This window comes from Aotus nancymaae, unplaced genomic scaffold, assembly GCF_030222135.1.
Source record: "Aotus nancymaae isolate 86718 unplaced genomic scaffold, 86718_ANA_hifiasm-v0.15.2.pri h1tg000032l_0, whole genome shotgun sequence".
In the NCBI taxonomy this organism is placed as follows: domain Eukaryota; kingdom Metazoa; phylum Chordata; class Mammalia; order Primates; family Aotidae; genus Aotus; species Aotus nancymaae.
The window spans coordinates 1,368,822-1,384,137 of NW_026988445.1; the positions used below are offsets into that span (position 1 = coordinate 1,368,822).

At 43.2% G+C, this 15,316-nt stretch overlaps 3 protein-coding genes across 8 annotated transcripts in view; 2 read left to right on the top strand and 1 right to left on the bottom strand.

Moving 5' to 3' along the window:
* TATDN3 (TatD DNase domain containing 3) overlaps positions 1-2,039 on the top strand; it is a 26,796-nt gene extending 24,757 nt beyond the window's left edge. For 5 of the 6 annotated variants that reach the window (XM_064383491.1, XM_064383489.1, XM_064383493.1 and 2 more), the window contains one exon: positions 549-768. In XM_064383491.1, the coding sequence (XP_064239561.1) occupies positions 549-692 (144 nt within the window). In that variant the 3' untranslated portion in view covers positions 693-768. Of the gene's footprint in view, positions 1-548; positions 769-1,089 lie in introns of those variants that run through there. The other variant, XM_064383492.1, reaches the window with a different exon arrangement.
* LOC110566982 (uncharacterized) overlaps positions 865-15,316 on the top strand; it is a 27,425-nt gene continuing 12,973 nt past the window's right edge. Inside the window, exons 1-2 of the mRNA XM_064383495.1 lie at positions 865-1,149; positions 7,102-7,271. The gene's annotated coding sequence lies outside the window, so the exon portion shown is untranslated. The remainder of the gene's footprint in view (positions 1,150-7,101; positions 7,272-15,316) is intronic.
* Positions 9,981-15,316, bottom strand: part of SPATA45 (spermatogenesis associated 45) — a 16,618-nt gene continuing 11,282 nt past the window's right edge. Inside the window, exon 2 of the mRNA XM_064383458.1 lies at positions 9,981-10,309. Coding sequence (XP_064239528.1) covers positions 9,981-10,271 — 291 coding nt within the window. The 5' untranslated portion in view covers positions 10,272-10,309. The remainder of the gene's footprint in view (positions 10,310-15,316) is intronic.

The following is a 15,316-nucleotide window of genomic DNA, read 5'->3' on the forward strand; positions in this document are numbered from 1 at the left end:
AAAGAAAAAACAATGCCAGTTACACTATGATATACTACTGAATCTAAGTGAAATACACTGTATCAATTTCAGAGATGTTACCATAGGGGAGGAAATGCATCTCAGAATCAGTAAAATACCAGTAAATAATCTGTTCCGTCTTTCCAATACATGATGGCATTTCTTGAATCAGACTGTCACGTAGCCTGTGAGGTAGGCAGCCAAGCAGCAGAGCAATGACCTTTACAAGCGTTCACATAAGCAACAAACCAAAGGACAGTTAATCCATTGGTCAGGCAGGTCACCAAGTGCTGACTTTGCAGGCTGCTTCATGCGCTAGGAGCTAGGGACTTCCAATTAATACCCCAGGTTTCTTTTCAGGAGCGGCAGAAATTTCCAATCAACATTGCAGCCATGCCTCCCTCCCAGCCCTCATCCCCCCCTAAAAAGAAAAAAGGAGCCCATCAGTTGTTTTTACCAACGCATTTTGTTCTGTTTTATCTATAGTCTCCAAGGATCTCCTTCCTTTGACTGTCATGTTTGATATTGTGTCTGCTGTGTAATTTCAGGTACGGAATGAGCCCTGGAACATTTCTATTTCAGCAGAATATATTGCCCAGGTGAAAGGGATCTCAGTGGAAGAAGTTATAGAAGTGACGACACAGAATGCATTACAACTGTTTCCTAAGCTCCGACACTTGCTCCAGAAATAGCTTCAAAACCATACATTACAGAATGGAATCAACTGCAGGGGCAACATTTGAAAAATAAAAATGTTCTGATGAAGAATCTGAACTCAAGAAGCTGTTTTATAGGGTTTTAGAAGATTTTAATTGTAGAGAAATATTTCTCTTAGAAAGGAAACTGTGCTTGGATCCTGAAACCCTGGGTTCTGATTCTAGCCTTCTGCTGCTTTTCAGTTAGCCGAGTTCTGGCAGGATATTGGGAAAATACTGCTACTTCTTACATTGCCCTATTACATCGAACCACCATCTGAACTGAAACCACTGCTTCTGGAAGGGTGACTCCCACAGGAAGAGCATAAGCACTACTGTGATGAGGATGGAGTTGGCTAAAGTGTGGTCTTACCACCTGTTTTTCTTCCCATAGGATTTAGCCAGTGAAGGGAGAGTGTCTGGTGTCCAATGCTATCAGAAATCTCTTTTCTAGGTTTGTAAAATTAAACTTTTAATACTTTGAGTTATTTCTTTTTAAGATAAAAATGCATAAGGATTTTACACTGATCTTAGATTTTTGACTTGTAAGGCCAATGGTTTGAACAATCATTATTAAATACGAAGCCCAAAAGTTTCGTTAATATACCAATTTTAAGTTCTGGTATGAATTTTGTCAACATATTTAGAGTGTAAATGGCATTGTTAAAAATGTATCTGACTTCCTTGTGAATAGTAATATTTTGTATTTTTAAGTTTAAAATGTTAGTATAAGCCAAGCACAGTGGTATGCACCCGTAGTGCCAGTTATTCAGGAGGCCAAGATGGAAGGACCCCTTAAGCCCAAGTTTTAGTCCAGCCCAGGCAACCTAGTGAGATGTGAGAACCTGTCTCTAAAAAAGTAAATAAATAAAAATCTCAAAAAAATAAAAATAAAAATCTCATGTGTAAAAGCAGTTCTGTAGACAGATGGTAGTGATGGTAGCACATCAATGTGAAGGTATTTAATGCCACTGAACTGTACACTCATAAAGAATGAATATGATACATTTTATGTTATGTGTATTTTACTATAATTTTTTTAAAAGTCTTATATGTAGTTTAACAGGTGTGGTCCATGGCAAAACTTAGGTATTTAATCTTGTTATATAAGCAGCAAATGCTGGAAAAAGTACCTGTCATAGAAAAAATAAACTTCCTAAATCAAAGTGATTTTATGTAATCACTTTGAAATGATTCAATAAATATTTTGAAATGAATTCATTTACAGAAGAATCAAAAGTAGGGCAGATTGTCCAAACCAGACTAAGAAACAGAATAGGGTGTTTTCCCATCAGCACCATTATAAATGAAATTCCTACATTTAACAGGAGGTTATATAAAACCTTTTTTTTTTTTTTTTTTTTTTTTGAGACAGAATCTTGCTCTGTCGCCAGGTTGGAGTGCAGTGGCGTGATCTCGGCTCACTGCAACCTCTGCCTCCCAGGTTCAAGCAATTCTCCTGCCTCAGCCTCCTGAGTAGCTGGGACTACAGGCACATGCCACCACACACAGCTAATTTTTTGTATTTGTAGTAGAGATGAGGTTTCACCATGTTGGCCAGGATGGTCTCGAGCTCTTGACCTTATGATCTGCCCGCCTCAGCCTCCCAAAGTGCTGGGATTACAAGTGGGAGCCACTGCACCCAGCCAAAACCAGACTTTTAAGCTCTCTTTCAACTCTGTATTTCCTTTCCCTATTTCCTACCTCCTGTACACATACCCTGTGTCAGACTCTTACCTCAGCCTCCCAAGTAGCTGGGACCACAAGTGCAAGCCACCATGCCTGGCTAATTTTTTGTATTTTTGGTAGAGACAGGGTTTTGCCATCTTACCCAGGCTGGTCTTGAACTCCTGAGCTCAAGTGATCATCCTGCCTCAGCCTCCCAAAGTGCTGGGATTAGAGGCATGATTCATTGCACCCGGAGACAAAATTGTTTTTATTTAAATATTGTTAATTTATTTTTAGGGACAGGGTCTCATTGTGTTGCCCAAGCTTGTCTTGAACTCCTGGCCTCAAGCAATCCTCCTGCCTTGGCCTCCTAAAGTGCTGGGATTATAGGCATAAGCCACCACACCTGGCCCCAAATAGCAAATTTCTTACAATTCCTCCAGAATACCACTTAGCCTTACTCTTTACTAAATTTTCCAAAAGCGTACCAAGGCTGCCCTGTTGATTTCCTGAGCTACCTGCTAGAGCTGAGGATAATGGGTTTTATGTGGGGCCCCCCTACTCCTCTCTGGTTCTCAAGGGCATAGGAAAGGCCAGAGTCCACCAGATCCACCCCAGTGGAATTCAGAGAGTGGGGAATTGGGAATCATGAGCATTGGCCTAGGGCTTTCAGATGCCAGAGAATCCCCCAGTATAAGATAAAGGGTTATTTGGGGGGACAGCTGCTGTGATGGTTAATTTGATGTGTCAATTTGGTGAGGCTACATTACCCAGATAATTGGTTAAACATTATTCTAGATGTTTCTGTGAAGGTATATTGTAAATTAGATTAACATTTAAATCACTGGACTATGAGTGAAGCAGATTACCCTCTGTAAAGTGGGTTGGCCTCATCCAATCAGTTGAAGGCCTTAGAAATAGAAAAAGACTGACCTTCCCAAGCAAGAAAGAATTCCGCCAGTAGACTACATTTGGGCTTTGCAGGAAGCCAGGGCAGAAAAGGAGGAAACTGTGATTTAGTGTTACTGAGGAAACCCATGCACTGACAGATATGAAACACTCCTGGGAGCGGGTGGAGAGCATATGGACTTTCTGCCATTTCAGGTAGGGTCAGAGTCCAAATAGATACATTGTCTTGTGACTTTTGAGGTTCTGGTTTTAGCCTGAGACTGCTGTAGGGTGTATAGAGGAGGATAAAGTAGAAAATGCCTAAGGTGGGATCAGGGGTAAGGGAAGGTTTCCAGAAGGAGGTGGTATCGAAATTAAATCCTACACAAATTGAAGTTAGGTAAAGAGGAAGTAGTTGAATAAGGCAAGTTCAGAGAGTCACAAGTAGTTTTATAAAACCAGAGGCACATAGGGGAGGAGGATGGATAGGGTTAGTGAGAACTGAGGTTAGGGAATGTGTTGATCGTACTGTCCAGCTGGGTGTGGTGGCTCATCTCTGTAATCCCAGCATTTTGGGAAGCTGAAGTGGGAGGACTGCTTGAAGCCAGGAGTTTGAAACCAGCCTGGTCAACATAGCCAAAGTTACAAAATTATCTGGGCATGGTGGTACACACTGTAGTCCCAGCTAATCTGGAGGCTGAGGTGGGACAATTGCTTGAGCCGGGGAGGTTGAGGCTCCACTGGCCGCAGTCACACCATGGCACTCCAGCCTAGGCAACAGAGTGAGACCCTGTCTCAAAAAGAAAAAGAAGAAAAAGAAATGTACTGTCCATACCCTGACACTCTTTTACCACCTATGGGTTTATTTCCTATTATTCATCCTAGCTTGAGCCAAAGATAATACTGTATTTGACAGTCTTTATTTGAGCTTCTGAGTGTGGGGAGATAATTCTCTCCAGGACTTGCATGTTTCTGCACATATAGGGAGCAGAGGCACTGACAACCTTTGTTCCAGATTATCTCTTTGGAAAATCATGACTCCCTCTGGAGCAGAGGGCAGGTCTGTTTACCATCCACTATAATGAAGATAATGTCTCCTTTCGGGCAAAGGTTGGGTTTCTTTAAGCTCAGTTTTCCTCAGCTGTGAGGCAAAACCTCTGTGTGTGTGGCATCTACCTGGACATCTTCACATTGCCTCATGGATCTTGAGGGTGTTGGGGAGAGCAAGGGGAACCAACCCAAACATGAGGCTTGTGTTCTTGTTGTGCTCTAAGTAGTAAAATCCTTTGCCTCTGAACCAGGAGCCTCATGTCTTCTGTAGGTGCCCATGACAACTGTGGCACAATAATCCTTTACAGTTCTTGACACTAGGTATTTGTTTAAAAACAAACAAACAAACAAAAACAGGATTACAGAATCCCAGCACTTTGGGGGGCTGAGGAGGGCAGATTGCTTGAGGCCAGGAGTTCAAGACCAGCAACATGGCCAAAGCCTGTCTCTACTAAAAATACAAAAATTAGCCAGGCGTACACCTGTAGTACCAGCTACTTAGGATGCTGAGGTGGGAGAATCATCTGAGCCCAGGAAGTCCAGCTGCAGTGAGCCATGATCATGCCACTGCACTCAAGCCTGGGTGACAGAATGAGACCCTGTCTCCAAAAGAGAAAAAGCAGACTTTCGCCATGTTGCACAGGCTGGAGGGCAGTGGCTATTCACAGGTATGATCATCGCACACTACAGCCTTGAACTTCTGGTCTCAAGTGATCCTCCCACTCAAGCCTCCTGAGTAGCTAAGACTATAGGCATCTGCCACTGCTGCCTGGCTGGGTATTTGCCTTTTGAGAAGTGAAAAATTAGCTGTAGTTCTGCGTTGTTTATTATTATTTTTAACATATTCTCATGGTTGATAAGTCTTATCCACATGGTGCCCTACTATATAGTCCTGGCTGATGTAGGGCTTTAAGCCAGCTGACTTATCCATATCCCTTCAAATATCAGAACACTTTGGCTTTCTATGAATCTGAGCTTCCTGTGGAAGTAGAGGGCATCCATATAAAAGGTGAATGTCTTATTGAAATACAAATGCCAAAAATGTGAAAATTAGCTGGGCATAGTGGCACGCACCTGTGGTCCCAGCTACTTGGGAGGCTGAGTTAGGAGAATCGCTTGAACCTGGGAGGCAGAGGTTGCAGTGAGCTGAGATTGCACCACTACACTCCAGCCTGGGTGACAGAGTGAGATTTCATCTCAAAAAAAAAAAAAAAAAAAAAATTATCTGGGCGTGGTGATGCATGCCTGTAATCCCAGCTACGCAGGAGGCTGAGGAATGAGAATCGCTTGAACCCGGGCAGCAGAGGTTGCAGTGAGCTGTGATAGGGCCGCTGTAGTCCAGTCTGGGTGACAGAGCGAGACTCCATCTCAATTAAAAACAGAAAGAAAGAAAGAAAAACACCAAATAGCTGGGCACAGTGGCTCACACCTATAATCCCAGCACTCACTTTTAGAGGCTGAAGCAGGCAGATTGCTTGAGATCAGGAGTTTGAAACCAGCCTGGGAAACATGGCAAAACCCGGTCTCTATTTAAAAAATACAAAATTAGCCAGGCATGATGGCACATGCCTATAATCCTAGCTACTAGGGAGGCTGAGAGGTGGGAGAATCTCTTGACCCCAGGAGGTTGAGGATACAGTGAGCCATGATTACACCACTGCACTCCAGCCCCAGTGACAGAGCAAGACTCTGCCTCTAAAAAAAAAAAAAAAAAAAAAAATCAAAGACTAAAAGCATGATACTGGTCAATGACAGAGGCAAAACTTGAACCCAGGTGTTTTTAAGACTATATATTAAATAAACTGCCCCTTTTTTGGGCTCCACATTTCCAAGTGGAAGATTGAAAAGAGGGCCTGGAAATCTCTAAGAGAACTTTCCTGGTCTTCATGTCACTATTAATAGAAGCAAAGAGGAGCACCCGGAACTCCAAATACTCGATGCAAAGTCTGTACCATTCCTTCCCCTCAACACACAGGTTGAGGGTCCATCATCAGGACTAGTTTCATTCTGTCCCTTCTCCCTGTTTATATTAGACACCTCAAGGAACCCAGGAGTTCTGGGTCATGCCTCATGCCCTGGATAGTAATCCCCATATAGTTCTATGGGCAGCGATGCACCCTACACCCTGCTGTTTTCTGTGTCCCCATAGCACCCACTTATCACTCTCTGATCTGACATTTACTTTTTTTTTTTTTTTGATGGAGTTTCGATCTTGTTGCCTAGGCTATAGTGCAGTGGCACAATCTCGACTCACTGCAACCTCTGCCTCCTGGGTTCAAGCCATTCTCCTGCCTCAGCCTCCAGAGTAGCTGGGATTACAGGCATGCACCACCACGCCTGGCTAATTTTTGTGGGGTTTCACCATGTTGGCCAGGCTGGTCTCGAACTCCTGATCTCAGGTGATCCACCTGTCTTGGTCTTCCAAAGTGCTGGGATTACAGGTGTGAGCCACTGTGCCTGGCTGACATTCACTATTTTTTAACTTGTTTATCTGGCTCTACCCAATGAAATCTAGGTTTTGTTTTGTTTTGTTTTGTTTTTAGAAATAGAGACAGGATCTCTCTATGTTGCCCAGGCTGGTCTCAAACTCCTGGGCTCAAGGGATCCTCCTGCCTCAGCCTACCAAAGTGCTAGGATTGCAGGTGTGAGCCAGCACACACCTGGCCAAAGCTTTTTGAGGCAAGATTTTGTTCATCACTGTATTGACAAGCACGTAGAACAGTACCTGACATAAAGTAGGCACTCGTATATATTTGTTGAATGAATGAAGAGTAAATGAGTGTTTCTTCCTCTCGCACAGGTCTGCAAAGGAAAAGAGTACAGTGCCTTCCAATTCTTACTGGATATGTCCAGCAAAGTGTACTGTATTATTACCCCTATTCTACAGCAACAAACTAAGGTTGCTGTGAGAAACTCTAACTTTGTGAGCCATTGCCTAAGGACATAGCTATTGGTCTCTACAGGAATGAGGTAAGTTACTTCTGGGAAAGTATATTCCATGTCCCAACATTTATTCAGTCAGCCAGGAAACATTTCCTGAGTGCCTAATTTGGGCCAGACACTGTTCTAGGGACCAAGGATCAAGTAGTGAAAAAAGCAGATACCATCACTGCCTTCAGAAAGCTTAGTCTTCATTAGGGCATGGTAAACATTGTGGTGAAAAAGAAAGCTGGGTAAGGGATTATAGAGTGTTGAGAAGTGTTGCTTTGATAGGGTGGTTTCTTTTGTTTATTTTTTATTTCAGTAGTTTTTGGGGTAAAGGTGATTTCTGGTTACATGGGTAAGTTATTTAGTGGTGATTTCTGGGATTTTGGTGCACCCATCACCTGAGCAGTGTACACTGTACCCAATGTGTAGTCTTTTATCCCTTGTCCCTCTTCCACCTTTCCCTTGGGTCCCTAAAGTCCATTATATCATTCTTATGCCTTTGCATCCTCATAGCTTAGCTCCCACTTATAAGTGAGAACATACAATATTTGGTTTTCTATTCCTGATTCACTTCACTTAGAATAATGGCCTCCTGCCAGGCACAGTGCCTCACACCTATAATCCCAGTACTTTGGGAGGCTGAGTGGGTGGATCACTTGAAGCCATGAGTTCAAGACTGGCCTCCTGGTGAACTAGGAATATGGTGAAACCCCATCTCTACTAAAAATACAAAAAAAAAAAAAAAACCCCACCAAAAAAACAATTAGCTAGGTGAGGTGGTGGGCGCCTGTAATCCCAGCTACTTGGGAGGCTGAAGCATTTGAACCTGGGAGGCGGAGGTTGCAGTGAGCTGAGATCACGCCACTGCACTTCAGCCTGGGTGACAGAGAGACTCAGCTTTCACAAAATTGAAGAGAATTAGGGCCTGGCTCTGGATTAGGCTTCGGCTTAAAGAAATGTTGTGGTTGCGTTGATCTGTTCAGACCACTCAAACTTTCCCTATTGGCAGTAGGCTGTTTTGCTTTCTTATCATTTGTGTGTTTCCAAGAGTTTTTTCTTTGCATTCATAATTTGGATAAATGATTGGCACAAGAGGCCTGGATTTTGGCCTATCTTGGCTTTTGTCATGCCTCCCTCACTAAACTTAATCACTTGTAGCTTTTGATTTAAAGTGAAATGCAATACTTCGTCCTTTCACCTCAGATGATTCACCCACCTCGGCCTCCCAAAATGCTGGGATTATAGGCATGAGCCACCTTGCCCAGCCCAAGAGTTATTTTTGAATTAAAAAAACACATGACTGTTACAGATTAACTCTAAACATAGTGGAGAATCTCAGCTTTCTACACCACACTGTATCACACTCCACTTCCTAAGAACACTGGGCAAATGTAAAGTTATAGCCACATGAAAGAACTGAAATCTCAAATGTGGTAATTCTTTTGTTTCTGATCTAAATTAATAATTTGTTGGTTGTATTAGATATGATTGCACACCCCATTCTCTTTTTTTCAAATAAATGAGAAAATGCTATCAGCTGCCTGCCTAGACTAAAAAACAAGTATTCACAATGAAGGTATTTATCAGTTGCTCTTCCTCCTCATATAAAATAATAACACCATCGCCACTATGCCATCCCCTGCCCCCACCAAACTTCCTCAATTTTTTTTTTTCTTGAGACAGAGTCTTGTTCTGTCGCCCAGGCTGGAGTGCACTGGAGTGATCTCAGCTCACTGCAACCTCCGCCTCCGGAATTCAAGCAATTCTCCTGCCTCAGCCTTACAAGTCTGGGACTACAGGTGCATGCCACCATGCCCAGCCAATGTTTGTATTTTTAGTAGAGATAGAGTTTCACCATGTTGGCCAGGCCGGTCTCAAACTCCTGACCTCAGGTGATCCGCCTGCCTCGGCCTCCCAAAGTGCTGGGATTACAGGCATGGGCCGCACCATGTCCAGCCCCTCCACATCTTATTAGGGCTTTTTATGTGATATTTGGTCATCAAAAGGATTTTCATTGCACCTCAATTTTGCACATGAAATGTTTATAAAGGCCAGAGAAACTGATGAGATGGCAGGTCTCTGAAGTTTTTGTGGTCTATTGTAATTATTGTAACAATTCTTCTCAAAATGTGGTCCTCAGGCCATTGGCATCAGCATCACCTTAGTCTTCTGAGAATGCAGATTTCCAGGCACTTCCCTAGAGCCTACTAAATGAGACAGCCTGAAGCTGGGGCCTGGGATTCTGTATGCATAAAAAAATGAGTCTCTGTTCTATAATAGATCTTACAATCCACCAGGCTAGTTAAATGACACTTTACCTTCAAACAGATTGCCTTTATGATATACCAGGGCAATACTCAGGAACCTCTTTCAGTCCCAGAGATTATTCCTAAGAATTCTTAGGAATACCTACAAATCCTGCCTATCAGTTGGTTAAGAATCCTATCGTAGGCTGGGCCTGGTGGCTCGTGCCTGTAATCCCAGCACTTTGGGAGGCTGAGATGGGTGGATTACCTGAGGTTAGAAGTTTGAGACCAGCATGGCCAACAAGGTGAAACCCTGTATCTACTAAAAAATAGAAAAAAATTAGCTGGCTGTGGTGGTGGGCATCTGTAATCCCAGCTACGTGGGAGGCTGAGGCAGGAGACTAGCCTGAACCTGGGAGGACGAGGTGGCAGTGAGCTGAGATCATGCCATTGCACTCCAGCCTGGGTGACAAGAGCAGAACTCCATCTGAAAACAAAAATCTTATCATGATATCTTACTTTTTGGTGGAAAGTGCTTCCTCTCCATGTAAGCAAGGAGACTCAGCTTAACCCAGGAGCTCCTGCTGCTGTCAGGAACAGGCTCTTTGGCTGTGGTATGAGTAGAGGACTGATAAGCACCCGGGCAGTGCCTCTTTTGAACTCTCAGTAAGCTGACTTGATTGCTTCGTTCCACCAAGCAGTTGGATTCACGCTTTCTGTTTATCTCCTCCAGGAGACGTTGTTTGCTCACTCCATGTTTTTCAATTATTTCAGTGATTTTGCTTATAGATGCCATTATGCTCACAAACCAATCGTCAAGTGATTCTTGCTGTCCTACAAGCAAATGAAAAAATACTATCAATTGTCTTTTTGACTCAGAAGCCAGTATTCACAATCACGTTTACCAGTTTCTTGTTTTTCCTTCCATAAAATAACACTACCACCACCACGCCTCCCACCCCACCTCACTTTTTTATTTATTTATTTTTTTAGACAGCGTTTTGCTCTGTCGCCCAGGCTGGAGTGCAATGGTGTGATCTTGGCTCACTGCAACCTCTACCTTCCGGGTTCAAGTGATTCTCGTGCCTCAGCCTCCTGAGTAGCTGGAATTACAGGTGTGTACCACCATGCCTGGCTAATTTTTGTATTTTTAGTAGAGATGGGGTTTTGTCATGTTGGCCAGGCTGGTCTTAACTGCTGGCTTGAGGTGATCTGCCCGCCTCAGTCTTCCGAAATGCCGGGATTACAGGTGTGAGCCACCGTGCCTGGAGAGCACACCTCACTGTTTCATTATTATTATTTATACCAGCAATTTAGGAGGCCAAGGCAGGCAGATCATGAGGCCGGGAGTTCAAAACCAGACCAGCCTGGCCAACTTAGTGAAACTCCATCTCTATTAAAAATACAAAAAATTAGCTGAGTGTGGTGACGGGCACCTGTAATCCCAGCTACTTGGGAAGCTGAGGCAGGAGAATCGCTTGAACCCAGAAGGCAGAGGTTGCAGTGAGGTGAGATCAGGCCATTGCACTCCAGCTCAGGTGACAGTGTGAGACTCTGTCTCAAAAAAAAAAAAAAAAGGTGGCCAGGTGCAGTAGCTCACGCCTATAATCCCAACACTCTGGAAAGCTGAGATGAGAGGATCACTTAAGCCTGCAAGGCGAAGGTTGCAGTGAGTTGAGATTGTGCCATTGCACTACAGCCTGGGTGACAGAGCAAGATTTGTAAAGATTGAGAAATTTTCAGAACTGATAAATGATACAGTGATACAGTCCACAGTCTCAAGAAGCTCAAACAATACCAGTCAGGATTTTTTTTAAAGCCCACTCTGAGATTACAGTGAACTTAAAAGAAAATCTTAAAAGCAACCAGAGAATAAAAGGAGGGACAATTGGACCAACAGCTGACTCTTCAACAAGCAATAACAGAAGCCAGCAGACAAAGAAATGGGGCCGGGCATAGTGGCTCACACCTGTAATCCCAGCACTTTGGGAGGCTGAGGCAGATGGGTCACCAGAGGTCAGGAGTTTGAGACCAGCCTGGCCAACACGGCAAAAACTCATCTCTACTAAAAATACAACAACAAAATAACTGGACATGGTGGTGTGTGCTTTTAATCCCAGCTACTCAAGAGGGTGAGGCAGCAGAATCGTTTGAACCTGGGAAGCAGAGGTTAAAGTGAGCCAAGATCATGCCACTGCACTCCAGCCTGGGTGACAGAACAAGATTTTGTCTCAAAAAAAAAAAAAATACATTCAGCATCATCAGTCACTAGGAAAGTGTAAATAAATACTACAATGAGGTACCACTACATATCACTAGAATGGTTGAAATGAAAAAGACTGACCAAACCATGTGTTAGCAAAGATATGGAGGAACTGGAACTCTCATATGCTCCTAGTGAGAATGTAAAGTTGTACAATATCTTTGGAAAATAATCATGCAGCTTCTTAAAAAGTTAAACATATTCCTATCACATGATCCATTTCTAGATATTTACCTCAGAGAAATGAAATTCTCCATATACATGCATAAAGAAATGTATCTGTACATATGAAAACTAACACATAAATGTTCATCACAGCTTAAAAAAAATTTTTTACACAGCTTTAGTTTTATTTATGTATTTTTGAGACAGACAAGAGTGAAATGGCGTGACCATGGCTCACTGCATCCTCTACCTCCCAGGCTCAAGCCACCTTCCCACCTCAACCTCCTGAGTAGCTGGGACCACAGGTGCAGGCCACAGCATCTGGCTATTTTTGTTTTTATTTTTTGTAGCGATGAGGTCTCATTATGTTCCCAAGGCTGGTCTTAAACTCCTGGGGCTCAAGGGATCCTCCTGCCTTGGCTCCCAGAGTGCTGAGATTACAGGTGTGAGCAGAGCCACCAGGCCCAGCCCACAGCTTTATTTTTATGAGCTGAAAAGTTCTAACAACCCAAACGTCCATCACCAGCAGAATAAACAAATAAATTGTGGTATATGTACACAATAGACACTGAGTTATAAAATATATTTTTGTATATATTATATGTATATATTTATATAATATAGATATATTCCTTTTACCTGAAATGCTAATTCATCAGTATATATATTTGAGCAGTGTTCACATATTGTTGACAAACACAATGGCATGGCTGAACCTCAAAATAACTATGCCGAGTTAAAAAAACAAACCTGCCAAATGAGAATGTATAGTGTATGATTCCATGCATATAAAACTCTAGGAAATACTAGGCTGAGCTTGGTCACACACACCTGTAATCCCAGCACTTTGGAAAGCTGAGGAAGGAGGACTGCTTGAGCTCAGGAGTTCAAGACCAGCCTGAGCAACATAATGAGACCTGTCTCTACAAAAAAAATTCAAGAACTTAGGTGTGGTGGCACCTGCCTGTAATCCCAGCTACTCAGCAGGCTGAGGTGGGAGGATGGCTTGAGCCCAGGAGGTGGAGGTTGCAGTGAGCTGTGATCACAAAACTGCACTCCAGCTTGGGCAACAGAGCAAGTCCCTGTGTTGGGGGAAAAAAAAAAAAAAAAAAAAAAAAAAGCTAGGAAATATGAAGTCCCCTACCGTGACAAATGAAAATCAATGGTTGCTTGGGAATGGGGAAAGGCAGGCAGCAAGGGTGACAGGCAGGGATTACAAGGGATATGAATAAACTTTTGGGGCTGATGGATATGTTTATTATCTTAATTGTGGTGAAGGTTTCCTGGGTGTATGAATATGTCAGAAACATCATCAAACTGTACATTTTAAACATGGGCAGTTTATTGTATGCCAATGACCATTCAATAAAGCTCTTACATAAAATTTGGCTGAGTACCTAGTACATTGCCTAATGAATATCAGGTGGTTGATAAATATTTGAATGAATGAGAAAATAGTATATTACTTACAAGTCTTGATATTCTTTCACTTTAATGTTGTTATTGTGAGAATTTTTCATGTATTTACATGTGTCATTAGTAACAAAAATTTAATATTTGATAATGTAATAGTGTATCATGTGGATTTATAATTTTTTTCTTTTTTAATTTTAAATTCTTTTGTTTCTGTTTTTGTTTTTTTGAGGCAGAGTCTCACTCTGTCACCAGGCTGGAGTGCAGTGGCGCCATCGGCTCACTGCAACCTTCACCTCCCATGTTCAAGTGATTCTCCTGCCTTAGCCTCCTGAGTAGCTAGGACTACAGGCGCGCGCCACCACACCCTGCTAATTTTTGTATTTTTAGTAGAGATGGGGTTTCACCATGTTGGCCAGGATGGTCTCGATCTCTTAACCTCGTGGTCCACCTGCCTTGGCCTCCCAAAGTGCTGGGATTACCGGTGTGAGCCACTGCAGTCGGTCTTTTAAATTATTTGGCGTGGGAGACACCACCTTTCTTTCTTTTTTTTTTGAGACAGAATCTCACTCAGTCATTCAGGCTGGAGTGCAGAGGCACCATCTTGGCTCACTGCAACCTCCCGCCTCCTGGGTTCAAGCAATTCTCTGCCTCAGCCTCCCAAGTAGCTGGGATTACAGGCGCCTGCCACCACGCGAGGCTATTTTTTTGTATTTTTAGTAGAGATGGGGTTTCACCATCTTGGCCAGGCTGGTCTTGAACTCCTGACCTTGTGATCTACCCGCCTCAGCCTCCCAAAGTGCTAGGATTACAGGCATAAGCCACTGTGCCTGGCCCCACCTTTTCTTTTTGTTTGTTTCTTTTGAGATGGGGTCTCATTTTGTCACCCAGACAGAATCCAGTGGCATGATCTTGGGTCACTGCAACCTCTGCCTCCTGGGCTCAAGTGATCCCCCAAACCTCAGTCTCCGGTGTGGCTGGGACCACCACAGGCATGCACCACCATGCCCAGCTAATTTTTTTGTATATTTGGTAGAGACAGGGTTTCACCATGTTGCCCAGCCTGGGCTGAAACTCCTGAGTTCAAGCGATCTACCCACCTCAGGTTTCCAAAGTGCTGGGATTACAGGTGTGAGCCACCGAGTCTGACATTAATTATTCTTTTTATTGCTAGATTTTAGATTGTTTTCGCTTTATTTTTATAATAACACTTTGAAACACATTGAAGTGACAAAAATCGCGCAAACATACATTCTTTTAGGAAAGCTACCAGAGCCATCAATTTTTCATTCCTAAATAAGCAAAGAAGAGGTATCTTTTCAAAGCTCTCTGCCTAACACATAAACCTAACAAGGATTTACACCTGTAGAAAATGGAAATGCTTTAGGAGAGAATGCCACATATTTTGTTCCCTTCCTCCTTTCCAGAGCCACATGGAAGACTGGGATTTTCTGAAAGATGGCAAAGAATTGTCTTAGGCGGTTATTGCCAGAATGATGCTGCAAAACTCAGCAGCATACAACAACATTTATTCTCAGGCCCAGTAGTGGACTGGCTGATCCAAGTGTGTCTCACTTGAGAACTCTGCCTCAGGCTAAGAGTTGAGCTTAGGTCTGCACCCCAATTTAAGGACTAGTAGGAACAAGAAAAGATATTTTTCTCTAATCCAGTATGTGAGGGAGAACCTAACACTCCTACATTCGTTTCTGGAAATTTTTTGCTTGTTTGTTTCTGAGACAGAGTTTTGCTCTTGTCACCCAGGCTGGAGTGCAAGGGCGATCTCCAATCACTGCAACCTCTGCCTCCTGGGTTCAGCAGTTCTCCTGCCTCAGCCTCCCAAGTAGCTGGGACTACAGGCATGTGCCACCACGCCTGGCTAATTTTGTATTTTTAGTAGAGATGGGATTTTCCCATGTTGGCCAGGCTGGTCTCGAACTCCCGACTTCAGGTGATTCACCCGCCTCATCCTCCTAAAGTGCTGGGATTACAGGCGTGAATCA